General features: G+C 35.3%; 3 protein-coding genes across 6 annotated transcripts; 1 reads left to right on the top strand and 2 right to left on the bottom strand.

The window, feature by feature from the left end:
- Window positions 1-436: 436 nt before the first annotated feature.
- Window positions 437-6,823, bottom strand: LOC118046561 (uncharacterized). 3 transcript variants are annotated; one of them, XM_035055521.2, is made up of 13 exons: window positions 6,667-6,822; window positions 6,519-6,580; window positions 6,232-6,309; window positions 6,055-6,136; window positions 5,774-5,844; window positions 5,500-5,601; window positions 5,188-5,277; window positions 4,572-4,646; window positions 4,219-4,251; window positions 3,387-3,464; window positions 2,881-2,946; window positions 2,266-2,402; window positions 437-872 (listed from the first exon to the last, which is right to left on the bottom strand). In XM_035055521.2, the coding sequence occupies exons 1-13, from the start codon at window positions 6,719-6,721 to the stop codon at window positions 851-853; spliced, it is 951 nt and encodes a 316-aa protein (XP_034911412.1). In that variant the 5' UTR covers window positions 6,722-6,822; the 3' UTR covers window positions 437-850. The 3 variants fall into 3 exon arrangements, with proteins under 3 accessions (XP_034911412.1, XP_073268202.1, XP_073268203.1); XM_073412101.1 differs by lacking the exon at window positions 437-872 and adding an exon at window positions 940-1,468 and having other exon boundaries at window positions 6,667-6,823; XM_073412102.1 differs by lacking the exon at window positions 437-872 and adding an exon at window positions 940-1,468 and having other exon boundaries at window positions 6,551-6,580; window positions 6,667-6,777.
- A 2,350-nt stretch (window positions 6,824-9,173) lies between these two features.
- Window positions 9,174-14,501, bottom strand: LOC118046562 (uncharacterized). 2 transcript variants are annotated; one of them, XM_035055522.2, is made up of 8 exons: window positions 14,177-14,501; window positions 14,004-14,062; window positions 13,759-13,924; window positions 13,551-13,639; window positions 11,909-12,038; window positions 10,782-10,874; window positions 10,429-10,531; window positions 9,174-9,776 (listed from the first exon to the last, which is right to left on the bottom strand). In XM_035055522.2, exons 1-8 carry the CDS (start codon window positions 14,462-14,464, stop codon window positions 9,379-9,381), a joined length of 1,326 nt encoding a protein of 441 aa, XP_034911413.1. In that variant the 5' UTR covers window positions 14,465-14,501; the 3' UTR covers window positions 9,174-9,378. The 2 variants fall into 2 exon arrangements, with proteins under 2 accessions (XP_034911413.1, XP_034911414.1); XM_035055523.2 differs by having other exon boundaries at window positions 14,004-14,059.
- Window positions 14,502-14,675: 174 nt separating this feature from the next.
- On the top strand, window positions 14,676-18,304 carry LOC118046564 (single-stranded DNA-binding protein WHY1, chloroplastic). Its single transcript, XM_035055524.2, has 7 exons — window positions 14,676-14,972; window positions 15,094-15,194; window positions 15,275-15,367; window positions 15,738-15,832; window positions 16,483-16,556; window positions 17,041-17,129; window positions 17,896-18,304. The coding sequence occupies exons 1-7, from the start codon at window positions 14,735-14,737 to the stop codon at window positions 18,019-18,021; spliced, it is 816 nt and encodes a 271-aa protein (XP_034911415.1). The 5' UTR covers window positions 14,676-14,734; the 3' UTR covers window positions 18,022-18,304.
- Window positions 18,305-18,748: the final 444 nt, after the last annotated feature.

The raw sequence follows: 18,748 nt of genomic DNA, 5'->3' as shown, positions 1-18,748 counted from the left end.
CTTGCATGAGGCAATGCATCTGAAATAGTCTGTGAATAGGTACCCATAAATTGCTCCTACAAATAAATGTAGATGCCCTCTCCTCCCTCCAACACTCTTTAAGTATCTCATCTATAATGAAAATAATACACTTTCTATTTTCATGATCAATTATTGTGAACATGAAGCAAAATCTTCTTAAGTGCAAGACTACTCTTTTCATTCTTCATCCATGGCACCAAAACACTCTATTCACAGTTGAGCAAAACTAAATTATACAATTACACATCCAAGTTTGTAGCCAAAGTAAACTATATCTAATCAATTGTTACGAATTAAAGGCTTGGCCTCGATAAATAAAACTGAGAAGTTGGAGGGCTTATTTTTAGTAACCAACTAGAGAAAACAGCAAAAAAACTAACCGAGAAAATCACACATCCCTGGAATGCCAAGACACTTAAAGAAACACAAATACATTCGCACTTCACCTTTCTAAAGAAACATATAATTCTTATGTTCCAAAAAATAAAAAAATCATCATAACAAGCCAATTTTGACTATAAGTGTCGGTTCAAAATTTTTTATACTTTACAGGACTACGGGTAGTTGCCATAACACTTGCAACCATTAAACAATACTGATAAAATGAAACGTTGTAATACAAGCAGATTGCATGTCTTATTGAATTTCTAAAGCAGGGCGTCGTGGACAGTCAAATAGGAACCTGCTGGGGTAATCTACCACAAGAAATCAATCACCATTTCCGAGATTGTTCCTCAGTGTTAAAAATCTCCTTTATTTGTACATAAAATAATCAACGAGACTGTTGCAGAGATGCGGTTTGGTGATGATTGTGTTTAGGGCATTACAATCAACACCTGGCAGAATTAAACCTGCAAATGTTAAGCCATGAGTATGCAACATAATTGCATGTCAGAACAGGAAAAAGAAAAGGGGGAATGGGCATTTCAACATTATATTTCTGAGAAACAAATAATTGTGAGCAACAAGTTACATCAACAGAACCTAGGAACTTTATCACCACCTTTCCTACCAGAAAGCACCAATTCAGTGTGAGAGATGACCCAAAGCTTAATCACCAACCATCCTAGGACCCCTAATTCGTTAACAAAAGCTTTCTTTCATTATTGCATATACTCAAATCTCAGATTCCAATGTTTCCTCAGCTAACAAAAAGCGGAATAAGGAAGAAGGGTGTGCTACCAAATTATGAAATGTGGTATACTGGTCAATGACTTGGGAACCAAGAACACAAATTTGGTTCAAGGAAAGCTTATCAATTACCAATAGACGTTCTATCTCCACATCATCAAACTCTAATCCAAGGAAAAATATCAATGTGGGTCATATCAATGCGACCCACATTATCTTTCTACATTCTTTCTAGCTAAGCATCCAAACACTATCTTCTCCCGGGGTCACTCCTCATTCATCCCTCTCTGAAAAAGGCCACACTAACCCACCCTTTCTGCAAAAAGCCAAATTAATTATTCAGCAGTAACACCAGAAGAATTCGAATATTTAACTGACATGACTGACACCAAAGCAATTTTTGTAGCACCAGAGTTCTGCAGCCACCACCAGCAATAGCACCCTTATTTTTTTAACACCAACCTAAAGCCTTGCCATTAAGTTCATTTCTTTTAGCACTCCATATACAAAAGCTCACCAAGTCCAAAACAAAGTGGTCCAACACTTGGAACTCCAGCAATGATGGTGACCAGATGGGAGATTGAAGGCCACAGAAGAACAGAATATTTGTAAGACAATGCCTAATATCAAAGTAGTGATTGGACTTGGATTGCTTCAAGAAAGAAAAAAACTAAAGGAGCTCCCTCACCATCACAACTTGTAAGAAGAAAGCAGAGGGAGGGAGGGAGGTAGCAGCAATAAAGTTTGGGTGCAATTCAATTTGAAACATCAAATTCTTGGAATTCAAATCGAATAGATATCATTGGAATTGTCCAAATTTGATATAAAAATCAATTAATTATTCACCTTACAAACAACTTGTTAATGGTCTCGTGTAAATTTAGATTTTGGTTGTGGAAACAGGCCCACCCTAAAAGTTTTACTCACTGGTTAACGAGCACAGAATATGATTAATATGATTTTCCCTTTCAGATAAATAAGAAAAATAATAATAAATAACTGATTGTTCTGTTGGCAACAAAGAAACTGTTCCCGATTTACTGTTATATGCATGAGCACCATCTTCTCTGGCAGATGAATAGCAATGCAGTTAGAAAATGATGGAATACAAACCTGAGAAGAGCTCTTGGTTGATCATTACGTGGGGTTCTTAGCTGGTCTTCCAGATTATCAGTTCCATCTTGCAAAGTAGCGTCAGTTGCTGGCTTGCTGAAAGTTTGAGATAAATCGTCTGCAAGCTCCTTTAGACCCTGTCAGGAAAAAGAGAGCCATCAAATTCGAGTTCAGACTATACTTGGTGAACACAAAGCATTTAATTGTCACGTAACATTTTCACCCCAAATCCTCAATGTTTTGAGCATCAAGATTTCCCATTACATGCAATAAGCAGTACTGACAGACCAGGAAGCAGAAATGGGCCGGGTCAAAGCAATCCATAAACCAGACATGCAGCATACATTTTACATTTGTTTGCATTCTCTCCCATTCATCTTTTCTGGGATTCAAGACTGGTTTAATGGGACATGATTGTGTATTAAAATGACAGTGCCCAGCCCATTGGGGATAAGTTTGCATGTGGTGGCTAAAGGATCAAACTGTAAATTTGCAGCAAAGCTGCATGCATGCCTAACTTCAGCTAATCTGTATCAGGGTATTAGGAAATGTGTGTGCAAGCGAGAGAGAACCAAATCACAAATTAAAATTAAATTCATTATAGAAGAAAGATACCGTCAAACTTGGGACTTCAGAGTATGTGAGTGAAGCACGAGTTCTCCCTGAGGGTTTAAGCTGATCCTGCAAGATGTAGAAACATATATTCAGGTCAATAATCTGAAGTTAGATATAAAACAGGACTTTGATAGTGGGAGAATAGTAAAAGACACTGACAGTCAGAAAATGAGTAGTATGGAAAAGAAGCAGGGTCGGGAGATAGTCGAGAAGAAAAGTTCAGCAAGGAAAATTATCCATCATTGCTTTGATGATGGTGTGTTTTTTTGGTCTTGGGCAGAGAAAAATCCCTAGCTTATGAGGTCTAAAGGCTCAACAAGACAGGTAAATGAAAACTAGTACTGTCCTCCTTTGTCCAAAATCTCCACTTTAGGATGGTGGTGAGAGCTTCATTTTACAATGTGATAATTCAAGTAAGCAATACCATTTAGTTATAATGCCCGTTAACAATTTCTATATGAAAATCAGATGCATTAAAAACAACTGCATTAAATGATATATCCAACCTCCAGAGCTTTAGGCATTTTTACTTTCTTGCCACCAACGAAGTTGCACAGGTACATCACACCCATATTTGCAATATCCTGTCACCATAAAATTGGATAAGTACATCAGCAATAATACGAACAGGAGATCAAACAACAGGATCACTCACTTATGCAATTACAAGGCATAAAACACTGGTGAGCAATCTCACAGATGTATTCTTAGGAAGTAACCAGTATCACAAGTAACCATAAAAGGAATTCCACTAAAGTCATCTAAAAAATAAACAACAAAAAGATTAAGAGAACACTCAGCTTTTAGTTAATTTCAATATTAAGGAACAAACACACGATGACAACAGTATTGCAAAAGAAAATTCAAGTATTCATCTGCCTATCAGAGCACCCACAACTCAAAGATTATTACTTTAAACTCTCAACAGGAATTTGGAACAAGAAAAGGTTTCTTCATCCACAAAGACTTTACATAATTTCGGTTAAGGATCCCAGATGCTTAAAATAGGGTCTCTGAACTACTCTTCAATTCCTTGAGTAAACAGGAAGAATACACACAAAAGTGTTCAATATTTATGACTTAAAGTAAACTTCAACATAACCAAAAATTCATTCAAACATCTTTGACACAAAACTCGTCCTTGTATTATGTATCTACTGTATATTCATTTTCCTGCAACTCATAAAAATGGATAAATAAACCAAATAGAGCATTGCAAACTATTCACGGGACAGATGTTAAGCAAAGCATCAGTATGTTCTAGAAGTGCTAGCAGCACATGGATGTATGGTATGAAAATATGATTTTCAAATTAAATTAAAAATGTATATGTTTCACCTGTTTCTCCTCCAATGAACCTATCTTCCCATCCTGCAAAAAGAAACAAACAAATTATAACGAATTCAGTTAAGGGACAGAGAAACAATGACAAATGTAACAGGATTAAAATAAAAATTTGGATCATTTCATCCCTTCACTATCATTTAACTTTTTCTCCTTTTCCTATTTCAAATTAAAATAAAACATATAAGGAAGTTTCATAGAGCACATATTGAATTTTTTGGTACTTCAGTAAGATTAATGGGGGTGCATGTAGAAACGTGAGTTTGAGAATTTGAGAAATATATTGACAAAGAAAGCAAGAGCTAGCAAAGCCAAGAAGTAAGGAATAATCATTAGGCAAAACCTACCAGACCAGATACCAAACACTGCAACTGCCACAGCTCAGAACCAATTAGTGTTAGATTTTCAGAGGCAGCATTGACCTGTATAAAAAAATCAAGACATGTTAGGATGATATTACAGATAAATCTTTGGCATGCAAGATACTGTTCCACAATTACCTAATATCACCTAAAATATCATAAAAATAAGAAGAAAGTGAGACTGATGCAATAAGTTTTAAGTGATAACTACGTGGCTAATACATCACACTAGATTATTTATTCATCAACAAAAAATAATTACATGCAACTAGAGTTTTAGCACCTAAGATGTACAAAATATAAAGTTTATTACTTGAAAGACAACTTCAATGAAATCAAATCCTTCAACAGGTGAATCAATTAAAAAGAAAGCCAACCAGAATCAGGATTTCAATTATTGCATTTAAATGATTCTGTATGAAGCTTCATACTGTTTCCCAAAACTAAGAATCACAAATTTGATGATGAGGGTAATCAAAAAGAATAAACCTGGTCCTTCATTCACAGTTTAATGTTTTGGAGCAGTTTTAATGCGAATCTAGGGTCTAAATCTTGATGTAAGACACAAACACCACATGCAGAGAGAAAGATATTCTCTTACATCATTTTGAATTGCCTTTGAGATCTCCTTTTGACTCTCCATTTTATCATCCAAATGTTGTATTCTTTGTGTTAAATGTGTCTTGGCAGTCTGACAAAAAAATAAATAAATAAATGGAAAATCAACAGCAAATAATGTTAGTAACCGGTAGAAATTGGCTGATCACATACTACTTTTATTTCTTCAGAGATGGACTGGTACATTTCCAACTTAATTGAAGCACAAAATACTCTTTACCTTTTCTCATTAGCCACATTCTAGCGCCCCCTCCCCCAGAAAAATAATTGAAATCATCAACAAAACAGCACTTACAGACAGAGCCTCGGATACTTGCTCCAAATGTTTTGTCAAGTTTGAAACAGCACTTGCCATACTGCGCTTTGTTACGTACATAAGATCTGACAATTTTAGACCCTGGTTTTTAACAAGGAAAAAAAAATCAGCATCCTGAAAGTGCCCTGGTTTTTATTCATTTAGCTTCATCTTAGAGCTGCTAAATGAATAAAAAGGAATGAATTTTGAGTATATGAAAAGAAATCCTGATAGAAGGAAACCCATGATAATGCATTGGTATTTAAGTACATACCTTCCACCACATGTAACCATAACCCAATGCCCCCAGGGTGGCAGCTGGAACTATAAGACCTGTGAGGTTACCTGTACCAGGTAGAAGGGATTAAAACCCAATAAGAAAGTACACTGCAATAAGAAATGATAAAAGGAATACTTAATCTCTAGTACCAAAAGTCTAACGTGCAACATTTTGCAAGCCAAGGAAAAAATATCCTAGTACTGGTTTTATACTAAAGAGAGAGAAAAATAGAACTGTTCAAAGAACCATTGAATAGGAAATACAGTAGAGGATACCCATTTGGCCAGAATTCCCACTGAGAACTGTTATTTGCCGTGCAGAGGCCAGTTGCCGAACTTCCATTGCCAACCTACGCACCTGTAAGGAATTTCAAAACAGAAAATTATTTGCAACAACATGCAAAGTATTGTTATATAATTCACTCTTTGAATTAAACTGTGAATCTTTGTTACCTGTTGGGCAATGGCTTCAGAGTAGTCAGAATCACCATCAGATTTTTCCCCGGATTTTTCCATCCCCTTCACCAAGCTCTAACAAACACAAATACGCATTTAATTATATAGAAATCAATTTTATTTTAAAGAAGGAAAATAAAATTCAAACCCCCAGTCATTTTCAACAAACAAATACAAGGCAAATCTAACTAAGCTACAACCTATCTGATCAAAACAAAAGGAAACATTATGATTCTTTAAAACAAACAATAATGATGATGATAGTAAAGCAATAATAAAAGCACCTGAAGTTCAGCGAGTAATTCGGATAATTTACCGTTTTTGAGCATGATCGTACCGGTGTATCCTAGTAAACAAAACGGCCAGCAAAAGTTAGTCAAATACGTGTGCAACGACACATGACTGACCGGCGATTAATAATAATAATAATACCTGCTCCGGCGAGGATGAGGATCCTAGAGACGCCGATTCCAGCTTGCATAGCCATGACTAAGTTCGGTAAATCAGGAACCCTGTAGAGAGAGAGGAATAGAAAGAGAGAGAAGACTGATTCTTTATTCGAGGAGGATCAAGTTGAGTTGTTGATCAGTTTGTGCCTCGAGCATGGTATACTGGGCCGGAGTCAATTTTATGATTTATTGGGCCCGATTTTCTTCACTTTGCCTTTTGAGTTTCGAGCGACCTCTCTGGGCTACACAGCCCATATATGTAGGCTCGACGGGAATTAAAAAAATCACTTCCATATGTAGACTAGCTTTGATACGCGCGATGCCGCGGGTCATTTTTTTTTTTATAAAAAATATTTAAAAAAATAAAAATTTAAAAATCTTGGATTTTTCCGCAAAGTTATACCCAAGAATCTTGGGTTTGGCTGCAACGCCTGACCTAAGAGTAATATTTATAATATTAATAATAAAATTAAACTTGATGATTCAAGTTTAAATAAGCCTGACTGTAACACCGGATCCAAGAATATTGGATGTGTGTCTGACTATAAGGTTGTATCATAAAAGTGTGATAATTAAATAGATTAATTAAAAAAAAATCAACAGAAAGGAAAAAACTAATGAAAAAAAATAAAAAGAAATTGAATTAATTTGATTAACCCTTGAAACCAAGTTATCCCGTAAAACCTAGGATTTACGTCATGAAAGTTTGATAACTAAATAGAAAAAAAAATAACGGGTTTACCCAGAATTAACTGGGTTAACCCATCAACTCAGGTTAACATGTCAAGCCCGGGATACGTGTCATGAAAGTCTGATAATTAAATAGAAAGAAAATTAACTTTAACAAACTAAACTAAATGAAAAAAATAACTCGTCAAATCAGGTTAACCCATCAAACCCGAGATTCGTATCATGAAAATATGATAACTAAATAAAAAAAATTTAACATTAACAAACCAAATCAAACAAAAAAAATTCATTGAAAAAAATTAAAAAGAAAAAACAAAAGAAAAAAAACAGTCATATAATACAATACAATATAATAATAATTATAATGAAAAACGTGGGGAAAGCTAAAGCTAAAGCTAAATTCTCAACCAACTCAATATTAAAAAAAATAAATTTAACAAAGATAATTTAAAAAATAAACATGTGGGGGAAACATTGCAGCCAAACAAAAATTATGTAAAGGAAACACTGTAGTAATCCATAATGTTTTTTTTTTTTTTTAAAAAAAAAAGCTACAAAGCTAAGTTCTCAACCAGCTTAATATATAAAAGAAACTGAGATCCGTATAATGAAAGTATGATAACTAAATTAATTTTTTTTTTCACATTAACAAATTAAATTAAACAAAAAAAAATTCATTAAAAGAAAAAAAAACACAAAGAAAAAAGCAAAAAAAAAAAAAACCAGTGGGCAAAAAAAAAAAAAAAAAGTCAAGTGTTTCATTGTGTGCACAATAATACATTATATGTAAAAAATAGAAGAAACAAAAGCAAGGAAAAAAAACAAAGCTGCTATAGTAAAAAACCCACACGTTAAAAAAAAACATGTAAAAAAAAAAAACTACTACAATAAAAAAACATTTAAAAAAAAAACAAAAGCAAAAGCAAAAGAAAAAGAAAAAAACCAAAAACTGCTAAAAAAAACCAAAAACAAAAAAAAAAAAGAAAAAGAAAAGGCTTAAATAAGTAAAAGGCGTGGGGAAGCTACAATAGTTTCCCCACGCCTTTTAGTATATTACTTAATGGTAGAAGATTAGAAATTTAACTCCATGCAACCATCAGTGTGTTTTTCCATCAGTAAAGTGGATGACATGTCACCTATTATCCAATTTAAGAGGTTTTGATGGATAAATATCAAGTATATAGTTTTATATTTTAAAAAAACTCATTTATCAAAATTAAAAAAGCCTTGTGTTCTGTATAAAATGAAATATTTTTTATATCATAATATAAAATATATTGAATAAATCGATTAGAAAAGAGAAATTTTAAATAATGGGTCAAAGACATATTTATATCTACTTATATCTATTAATAGTGTTTCATTTGTCTCAATCTGTAAGTGGTTCCTCATTTTTTAACCAGCATCTTTTTAATTTCCCCTCTTAATTTGGATGTAAATGTTAAGTTGTCCACAATTTATGTGTTATTTTTTCGTATGATTTTTGGCTGGTAAATTCAATACTAGTCTTGTTTTATTTAAATAAAAACAATAATAAAAGATGCCCGTGAAAGATACTTATTAACCCAAATTTTAGAGGTCGTATGCTGCAATATTATTAATCTAAATTATTTTGTTATTAACCTCAATACACATGTTATATTAAATACATTTAATAAAAACATGCTTATTCATCAATGGATTGTTAATGATATGAATTGAAAAAAATATGATAAAAAAAAACAAAAATAAATTGTCAAAGCTGATGTGATCTTTTATCTATCATTATTATTTTTCATTTCTTATATCAAAAGGCTAATCTTATTTTATAAATTTTTTATATAACATAATATGATTAAGAAATAATAGATTCCTTACACATTTAGCATTTTACAGTGGGATAGATGTGTCCTCTTAATCGTAATACAGAGCACCATCACAATTTTTTTTTTTTTTTGGAGTTTCGATCACTTAAATATAAAATAATAGGAAGAAGCAATAATTCACCAGAAAGGCTGGTGGCTTCCTATTCACGTGGAGGACTAAGCATTGCAGGCCTTGTGTTTCTGCTAGGACATGTCCTCGCATTGTGGCCCTTTTCTCGACACAATCGACATGTGTATTTTCTGCTTCCAGAAACCATAAAACCTTTGAATGCATCGCTGCCACCAAATTTTATCCCAACCACTCGAGGGCAGGACCTGCGATTGTGGCCTCCTTGACGACATATCCTGCAGCGATGATGCCATGTAACTTTGCCTTTATGATTGCTCATTCTTGACTTTGGACAGGTTCTTCTGTTGTGTCCCTTTTTTCCACAGAGCCGACACTTAAACCGCCTATCCACCAAGCTATCCTTGAGTTCTGGACAGTAGTGTTTCCTGTGCCCTTCACGTCCACAATTGGAACAGTAAAATTTCACTCCTGTTTCAGAAAGAGAACATAGTTGGTACTCCGAAATCAAGCTGATGAACACACATACCAACGAACACATGAAGACTACTCATCTCACTGGAAGCAGCAATCCTGGTGGGGATCATAATTATTCAACTATTCAAGATTGATGAATGAATTAGTTCGAGTCAATAAAAATAATCACCAAGGATTGATTAATGAATTAGTTTAAATTACAGAATTCTCATGCTAATTGTCGACATTAGTTTTGTTTATAAATCAATTCAGAATGACAAATAAAAGCTCAAATGTTTGTAATTGATCAATCAAGAACTTAGTGATGATAACAAAATCATCTGGAGTAGCAATCCCCCAATACCAGCAATATACAAAACGAGTTTTTTGCAGATATTCCTGTCACACTCTCTCCCCAAATTTATGACGCTCTTAAGAGTCCTGAACATTTTTTTGGAAAGCTTAAAATGGATACCATGAGCAGAAAAGGCAGGAACCACATTAAGAAGAGAGGTAGCCTTCATCCAGGTTATATTCATAGATCATGGCAATAGGAAATAACTGAAGTAAATTAGTAAAAAGTGAGACTTGTATTAGTTTGGGAAACCAGAAACAGAACATTGTATCGTGACAATGACAGTAAACTTAGTGGATTACGTGATCTGACCTTTCATGGCAATGCTCCGTTTTTTACGGTTCTCGGGATCACTGAAGAAAGCTTTCAAAGTTTCAGAAGCTCGTTTTCTTGCCGCAGCAGTTCCTTTTGCTTTCTGCATTTCATATTTAAAGCGCACCTTAGAGAGCAATCTCCATGTAATATTATGTTTAAAATTAATGGTTCAATTATATTCACTATCTCAAGATTACGAGACCATTTTGACAACTCTCATGCATCTTAGTAATTGAACTACAATTCCAACGCTGCAGGGCAGAATTTTGGATATATACTAATGGCAAAACAAACACAGTCAACAAAAATAAATGAAAACCCAAAGGTAAAGGAAATTATGAATCTTATACCTTGATTGCAGCCACTCGTTGTGCATGAAGCAAAGGATCACGATGGATGATCTTCATTCTTTTACTGAATAGTCCAGTTTTCGCATTGAGACTCTGCAATTATCCAACTAAACAAAGAAGCTTAAAATCATGATCTAGCTACTTCAAACTTCCTAGTAAACATGTGCATCAGCCAAAAAAATCACAGGAAACAATAAAGATTTTGTAAACTGAAAGGATAAATAATTTAATAGTTGCCTATTTGAGGATTGCATTTACCTACGAGGAACTATAAATCCAATACAAGCTCTCTAATCTGAGTAACTAGAAAAGGCCATTAACTCAAATTCGATGACATCTTAAGTTTGCAGAATTGCAAGCAGTCCCCAAAATGCTTTTGCTCACATTATTTAGAACTGCAATGTCCAGGTGTGAAGATTGGTGCCTAGTCTACCTCCACCTTCTATTGGTCAAATGACTAGGTTTTCCTTTCCTGTCTGGAAGTGGCAGTTGCAATGTACTTGCCCATTTGGTTTTTGGACCTATAGCAACCGACTGCATGCTAGTCTATACACCTTATCAGCACAGGTATATTTCTTTGGCATTGCAGCCAAGAAAATCAGACGGCTTGCACCATGAGGGTTTTGGAGGAATTTTTTTTCTTGCGATTTCCTTTTAAGTATTATTTAGAGGATTGTTTCCTTCGGTGCTTTGGGGTTTGGGTTTGAGATTGTTTTCTTGTGAGTTTTTTTCTTTGGGGTGGTTACTGAAGTTGTCTCTAATAGTAATAGTTGAAGTTAGGGGATTGGGAGATTTGCCAGACCACATTAAACTTTGTGTGTCCTTATATTTTGTGTTTGGTTGCCTGGGTTTTGCATAACACCTTTATATTAGGAAAAAAAAATAAAATTAGAGACTAGTACAAGGGGCTGCACAGAGAGGATCCAGAGGACCATAATGCCCTGGCTGGATGAGGGTCCATACCACCTAGTCTACATTTACTCGATGAGTATAAAGATATGCCACATAACAAGGACACATAGCTGTGATTGCATGTTCTCACGTATGGTTTTAGATTGCCTTCATGAAACTCATGCATCATGCTATGAATATAGAACGTATAAGCAGGATTGAAGTAACAAACTAACTTTTAGTGATCTACTAATCTTCAGTCCAACTTCAGGAGACAGTGATTGGTAAACACGCTTTGATTTTTTCTTCGCCAGCTCTATTTCCAAATTGTCCACATCATCATCCTCCTTCACCTTGAATGGAGAACTGACAAAACACAAACCAGACATAAGGCCCATGCTCTGTCATCTACAAACTCAGACATTTAACAAACAAGCAAATCAAAATTATCTTTTTTCAAGCTACACTCTTCACACCAAGCAAAGCCATGCATGCAATTTAAAAAAGTCAATAAGAAAACATACCAAACCACTCCATAAGACAAATTCCTTGCCAACCAAAAGTAGTAGCTAACAGGAGAGTTTTATCATTAGATTTTAGATCCTCTACATATCACAATATGTATGGGAAATCACTGCATGTCACAGTGAAACGAATACAAGACTGTTGCATAAAGGCATAAAAGATATAAAACATTACATACCTTTATGCTTTATGTGTAGCGCAAGGAATTCATAGTCTCTTATACTGTCAATGCATGTACATCTAGTTTACATTTTCTATGTGTGTTTACGGTTAAAAGACTCTAGATTCTCAACTTTTACTGCATTTCTCATTTACAGAACTCCCCTCGATTAGTCACGCGGTCGCGCATCTATCAACAAGTTTCACAGCATTATTCTCATAAGCATTGATTACAATCTAAGTTATTTTATCATTCTATGAGTATTATTATCATGCAAAATCATGCTAATTCCCTCATTTCATCCTTTGATTATCCCATGAATATGGAATAAACATGCTTGGATGAATTCATCAGAAAATGTGCCTTTCCACTTGAAAATTTCTTGTTGTCAAGGACAGTTATCACTAATTTCAGCTGCACATAGTATAAGTTATGGGTTGGTGGCAGGATCTATGGACTAACCCGAAACTAAAAGAATGAATTATAGATATTTGACTTCATGGACTCCACATGGCTCAAGACCCGCAGACCTTCATATTAAGCTGGAGTACAATCCAGGTTTTTTTCCTTGAAAAATGGCACCTTATTAATTATCTGCATCAAATTCTTGGCATACTCTCATTGGCCAGCCAGCTATCAACTCCTCTATACTATAACTGTGCTCTCAAGCCTATCATTCAAGGATTTTTTCCTCATTTTTACATCGTCTTTTTCTCTGTCTAGCCTCATAGACAACCATCCTTGCATGAACATCCCCTCACGAATCATACCTGCTATCTATTATCCTAGTCATTCCTTATAATTCCCCTACTTCATATTTATCAAACCAGGGGAATTCCTTGCAGCACCTTTCTAAATTACTTGCATTTGGGTCTGCAAGTCACGGCACATGTTTCATTCAACTACGAGTGCCCTCTTGTCCTCTCAGTCCTCTCCCTTATTACTCGTGCATGTTATTAGAGTGCCATGGGTATGGAAACAAACTCCATTTATACCTCACAAGAACTTGTCATCCACAAAGATCAACACCGACTTTTGTTTGTCATCTATTCATACGTGTGACCAAATGAAAAGGATATTAAAACATGGATATAGGTGTTGATCACACTCACTATGTAACAACTAACAGCATGCACTTAGAAAGCAAGATGTAAGAAGCATGTAAGTCGAAAAGCATGATATGAAGAAGTTACATTGAGCGGGCTTTTTCCCATGGTCGCTCGTCAATTGACTCTTCCCATATGACACAGTCCCCCAAGCATTGACGACAAGTCATCATACCCTGTTATGATGATTGCCAATGGTGAAAGAAGTGAAATTCAAAAGGAAAATTAAGTTTCGTCATGTTTATAATTAGCATAAATAACTGGTACGATGGGAAGAGGCGAGCAAAGTAAGTACCTTTCCACTACAGAGTGAACAATCTAATCTGAATCTGTCAATTCCACACTCAGAGCATGGAGTATAACCCCTTCCTCTACAACTTGGGCAGGGAAGCTCTCTGATATACTGACCACTCGGACCAAACCAAGACCTGGGTTTAGGTGGATCGGAGGATATATCATTCCTGGTCATCAAATTGCTATTTTAGATGAATTAAAAAAACCGATAAATGAAATCAATATATATATCTATATGGGAATGACCTTGGCTTTGGATTGACCTGGATTCCAAGTAAGTCCGCTGAAGGATCATAACCCAACTGCTATTAATTAATTACAAAACCAAAACCAAATAAATACCACTAATCGCATCCCATCACATTAAAAGAAAAACACACAATGAAGTATAGGAAAAGGGCAGAGAGAGATGCCAGTGCCTGAGGAGGGGTTTGTTTGGGCAATGAGTTGTGATTGTTTGACGATGATGATGATGAGGAGGAGGAGGAGCAGGAAATGAGAGGAGGAGAGCTTCTCCGAGTGGTGGTGGAACAATGAAGCAAAATGAGGAAGTGAGTATTACTGTGCCTTCTCCACTTATTGTTACTATGACCTGTAGAGGCAGGAATAATGGTCACAAGCCCGACTCCAGGAGACCATAAGGAGGACATGTTAATGTTTGTGATCTCTATCTCAATTCTTAACTCACCAACAACATAGATTCTCATAAATCCTGCAAGAAACAAGAGATGAAGGAGGAAAGTTGTGTGGATATTATGAATAAATGAATCAATAAAGTACAAATATTAATAGTAATAATAACTAATAACACGTGTCACAAGAAAAAGTGTCCTGATACATACAATAAAACGACATGTCAAAACAGCGTTTTGATGGAAAGGGAATGGCAGTCGTTTTTATAATTTATCCATCCCTCTCTCTCTCTCAGTCTCTCTCTCTCTGGTTGCTCAGCAAAAGAAAAACAAGAAAGAGGGAAAATGTTGCAGCTAAACAGTGTGAGCTGGTTGAGTAGTACCACCCAAAACCCTATGCTATGGCTTCCCCAATCCAACAGTCAAAGCTCACAAGATAGTTGCGCATTTAACAGTATTAGTAATAGTAAAACCTCGAACACCAAGAAGAAGAAAAAATTGAGTCTGAAATGCCAGTACTACGACCAGCAGCAGAAGAGCTTCACCTCTTCCTCACGGCCGTCTTCTTCTTCTGCTACTCCAGGTTTTATTTTTTTATTTATCTATTTTATATTCATATTTCACTTTTAATAAACTCGAATCACCTGTAGATGTTTATTTATTTCTATTCTTGTTACTTAATATATATATACGCGCGCGCACAGTTGGAGAATCTCCGCCCAAGGTTTTTGTGGGCCATTCAATATACAAAGGGAAGGCTGCTCTTACAATCGAGCCTCGAGCCCCAGAGTTTTCCCCGTTAGAGGTAAGCCTACTGCTCTTCTCATCTGTTTTTTTTTTTTTTTTTTGCTTCTCTTTATGTTTTCAAATTAATATATATTGCAGTCAGGGGCATATAAATTAGTCAAGGAAGGCTTCGTGCTATCACAGTTTGCTCCTGCATCTTCTGCTCGTCAATATGATTGGACGAGAAAGCAGGTAACCTACAGTTTACTTGAAACATTGCAACCTGTTCGAACTACCGTTTCAATTGCGGCATAGTTTTTTTTTTTTTAAAAAAAAAAAACCCCTTCAAATCAGGTTTACTCCGGTCATTGCCTAGTTAATGATTTTATTAGTGAAAAACCAGGACCTTAACCACCTTTGGTGAACTCCAAACCCCAAGTGTGTTTGACCCGCCATACTCCACATATTGGAGAAGCAGGCCGTTGGCATGATTATACGAAAAACGTGTTCTTGTGTTTGACATGTGGCCTCCATCACAATTTATCCTTTAATTTATGTTTAGAGTTTGATTGATTTCTGTAGGAGTTTTCATTGCGGGTGACAGAAATTGGACATCTTGTAGGTATTTTCATTGTCGGTGACAGAAATTGGACATCTTGTAAGTCTTGGTGCAAGAGATTCCTGTGAGTTTTTTCACGATCCTAATAAGGGAAGAAGGTACTTTCTAATCTTTCACGTGGACAGCAGACTAAACATTTTGAACTTGTTTGCATGCTCTTATTCATTCTATATTCTTCTTTGTAATCTTGTGCTCCAACAATGATCGCTGATATGGATTATATAGCCCTAAACAGCTGGCCGTGCTATATTTGAATGCTTTTTGTACCCATTGTTTTGAATATGTATATATATATATATATTCCATTTCATCTGTTGCAATCTGAAATTAGCTCTTCAATGAAGAATATATGAAAACACTTTTTGGTGATTCCATCTTCCTGCCAGTCATCAAATGATTATAATTGATGAGCAACAATTTCTGTTAATTTGTAATTGCATCCAATTCCAACTAACAGTAGACATGGTATGTTTCGACTCACATTATTGACTCACACTGAAATCTGCAGTTTGTTATGAGCTGAGATACTCAGAATTTGAGACTGGCTTTTATGTTCCTTAACAACTGTATCGTGCCCACCCTATTGCAATGTTTGTATCCTGTATGCCTATTGATGTGGATTTATCATCCTGCTCAGTATAGATTGCAGGAATACTTATTATTGACCATGAAAAACATGAATATTTGCAAGTTATAGCAGTAGTGTTTAAATAGCTTGTAAAGTGTAACTAACTGTTGATATTTGCAGTGATGAAGGTAAGGTCAGGAAGGTGTTGAAGGTAGAGCCACTTCCAGATGGTTCTGGTCACTTCTTTAACCTCAGTAATTCTCTTTTCCCATAACTCTCGGTACTGAATTCCAAAAGCATGTTCTATGTGAAGATGATGCATCAATTCTCAGTTAATTTCCTGAGGACTTATCATATTCACATGAGTTCTTGCTCATTTATCACCCTGATAAAGTTTCACATATGTCTACTACCACATCTGGGCGAAAAGAACCATCAACTATTATTAGTATTTAAATCATGTGGTGTATGGTTGAAATTTTGGGAACAGATTGTACCCATGGATTAATTCAATTAGGTTTGTTTTGGCTTTGGATTCTACCATTGTATTTTGTGGTGGTGTAATATCAAGTGCTTCTTCCTATATCTTCATTAAAACTCAATTCTGTTATTGGTGTTGGAACAATAATAAATTCTCATGTGCAAATAGTAATTGGATGGTCGAGTTTGTAAATGTGGCTCATTTACATTGTGAATGCAAGTTCATCCAAAATTTCCGTGCTTCTTGTTCTTGTGCAGGTGTTCAAAACAAAGTTTTGAATATAGATGAGAGTATATACATTCCAGTCACCAGGGCAGAGTACACTGTCCTCATCTCCGCTTTTAATGTACGACCTGTCTCTCTCTCTCTCTCTCTCTCAATTGCAAGCATCAGAAATCGAGGGATTCTGTTGAATTAACGTGATAGAATTAGCTCTACCTCTTGCCCAGCATTATGGATGTTGCTATCCAGTAGCCTTTGGATGGTCAATAGAGAAGCATGACAGTGTGCAAAATGTAAAATGGCAGACCTCAAAATAGTCCCCAAGTGTGAATTGATTCTCAATATAGTTCCAAATTAAAATGTTGTTCAGTTGGGTGTCCTAGATCTTCCCTTTTTTTCCCATAAAATTTCAAATCATCCCGAAATCTATGTTGTTTTAGTGCATACTATATGCAAGTTAGATGGAGACATTAAACAGACATGAATGTATTGATTCGATAGAGAAATATCTAATAGTTTGGGAATCCAGTTGAGAAACTTCATAGTTTGGGGACCTAGTTGAGAATTGGTGGATAGTTGGAGAAATAATTTGAATTTGCCCAGTCTAAAAATAGAACTTGATGGCTCTTATATAATTAACACCAAATGCATTTGGATCTTGTGTAACAAGTAGTACATCCTTCAAAAAACATTTGCTTCGTGGCCTATGAACTACTTGTTAAATCCTTGGACTGAGTGAAATACCGGGGAGATTGAATTTATGGTGGCTTATATATTTGTTTTTAACTTGGCTTCAAAATTAAGTTTCATTTTGGAGTGAACATTTTGTTTTATTCATTCCTCCATTCATTTTGTTATTTCTGATGCTCTTCATTTTATGCCCCCCGCAGTATATCTTGCCATACCTCCTAGGTTGGCATGCCTATGCGAATGCAAATTCCATAAAATCAGCAGACAGTAGCCGGGAGAACAATGTGAATCCAAGATATGGGGGAGACTACGATTGGAACAGGTAGCAGCATCAATGTTGCTTAGAACAATGGTGGAAACGCCCCCCCGCCTTTGTATCAATCGTCAACAGGAGAATGTTCTAAGAAATTTTGATGAGATTGTGGGCTCCTTGTCATGTTATGAAAACTTGGACATTGTATTCCAGGTTAGGATGTTTTTTATTAGGATATTTCTGCAGGAGGTACATCGATGGTAGACATTATCCATGTGGCGCGTCCTACTGACCTTGGGAATTTTGACATGTACTTCGGTATTTTCCTCGTTAAAAAACGACAGTGTTTTGATGTATAGGTTCCAGACAAGGAGCAAAAATAACGAAGACTATGAGGCCATTGTTTGGTTAGGAAAATCTCAAGACGACATAGAGATTTAGAGGAAAAGGAATGATCAGTTGTACAAAGAGAAAAAAAAAGAAAAAGAATGGAGATAAGCATTTCTTCATCTTCACCCATTTTAAAATATAACATAGGAAAAAATTGAAAATTTCGCTCTGATTTATTTTTAAAAAATCATTTCAGCCCTTGAATGTTTTTCTCACAGGTAAATCCTTAATTTGAAGTTTTTCAGTCCTCATGTTTTCTTGTAAAATACAATTAGTTCCTGAATTAAAAAACAATTTTGCAATTAAGTCCCTTTATGCCAAACAGTAGTCAAATCTCGAAAGCTCTGAGTATGTGCATTATTTGCAACCTCCAATGGAGTTTTGTAGCTTTAAATGATGATGTTAATTTG

The sequence above is a fragment of the Populus alba genome, chromosome 10 (assembly GCF_005239225.2).
Source record: "Populus alba chromosome 10, ASM523922v2, whole genome shotgun sequence".
NCBI classification, from domain to species: domain Eukaryota; kingdom Viridiplantae; phylum Streptophyta; class Magnoliopsida; order Malpighiales; family Salicaceae; genus Populus; species Populus alba.
The sequence above is the reverse complement of the archived record's forward strand: the minus strand, read 5'-3'. Positions and strand labels throughout refer to the sequence as shown.

What these genes read in the sequence shown, in the direction of transcription:
- LOC118046561 (XM_073412101.1), bottom strand. Translation starts at nt 6,721, where the DNA reads ATGGCTATGCAAGCTGGAATCGGCGTCTCTAGGATCCTCATCCTCGCC. An exon ending in AAGTATCCGAGGCTCTGTCT is followed by an intron (nt 5,278 to 5,499) that starts GTAAGTGCTGTT and finishes TTTTTTTGTCAG; the next exon opens with ACTGCCAAGACACATTTAAC. An exon ending in AAATGCCTAAAGCTCTGGAG is followed by an intron (nt 2,947 to 3,386) that starts GTTGGATATATC and finishes TACATCTTGCAG; the next exon opens with GATCAGCTTAAACCCTCAGG.
- LOC118046562 (XM_035055522.2), bottom strand. Translation starts at nt 14,464, where the DNA reads ATGAGAATCTATGTTGTTGGTGAGTTAAGAATTGAGATAGAGATCACA. An exon ending in GTTCACTCTGTAGTGGAAAG is followed by an intron (nt 13,640 to 13,758) that starts GTACTTACTTTG and finishes TCATCATAACAG; the next exon opens with GGTATGATGACTTGTCGTCA. An exon ending in AGATTAGTAGATCACTAAAA is followed by an intron (nt 10,875 to 11,908) that starts GTTAGTTTGTTA and finishes GGATAATTGCAG; the next exon opens with AGTCTCAATGCGAAAACTGG.
- LOC118046564 (XM_035055524.2), top strand. Translation starts at nt 14,735, where the DNA reads ATGTTGCAGCTAAACAGTGTGAGCTGGTTGAGTAGTACCACCCAAAAC. An exon ending in TTCTTCTTCTGCTACTCCAG is followed by an intron (nt 14,973 to 15,093) that starts GTTTTATTTTTT and finishes GCGCGCGCACAG; the next exon opens with TTGGAGAATCTCCGCCCAAG. An exon ending in CAGAGTTTTCCCCGTTAGAG is followed by an intron (nt 15,195 to 15,274) that starts GTAAGCCTACTG and finishes TATATATTGCAG; the next exon opens with TCAGGGGCATATAAATTAGT.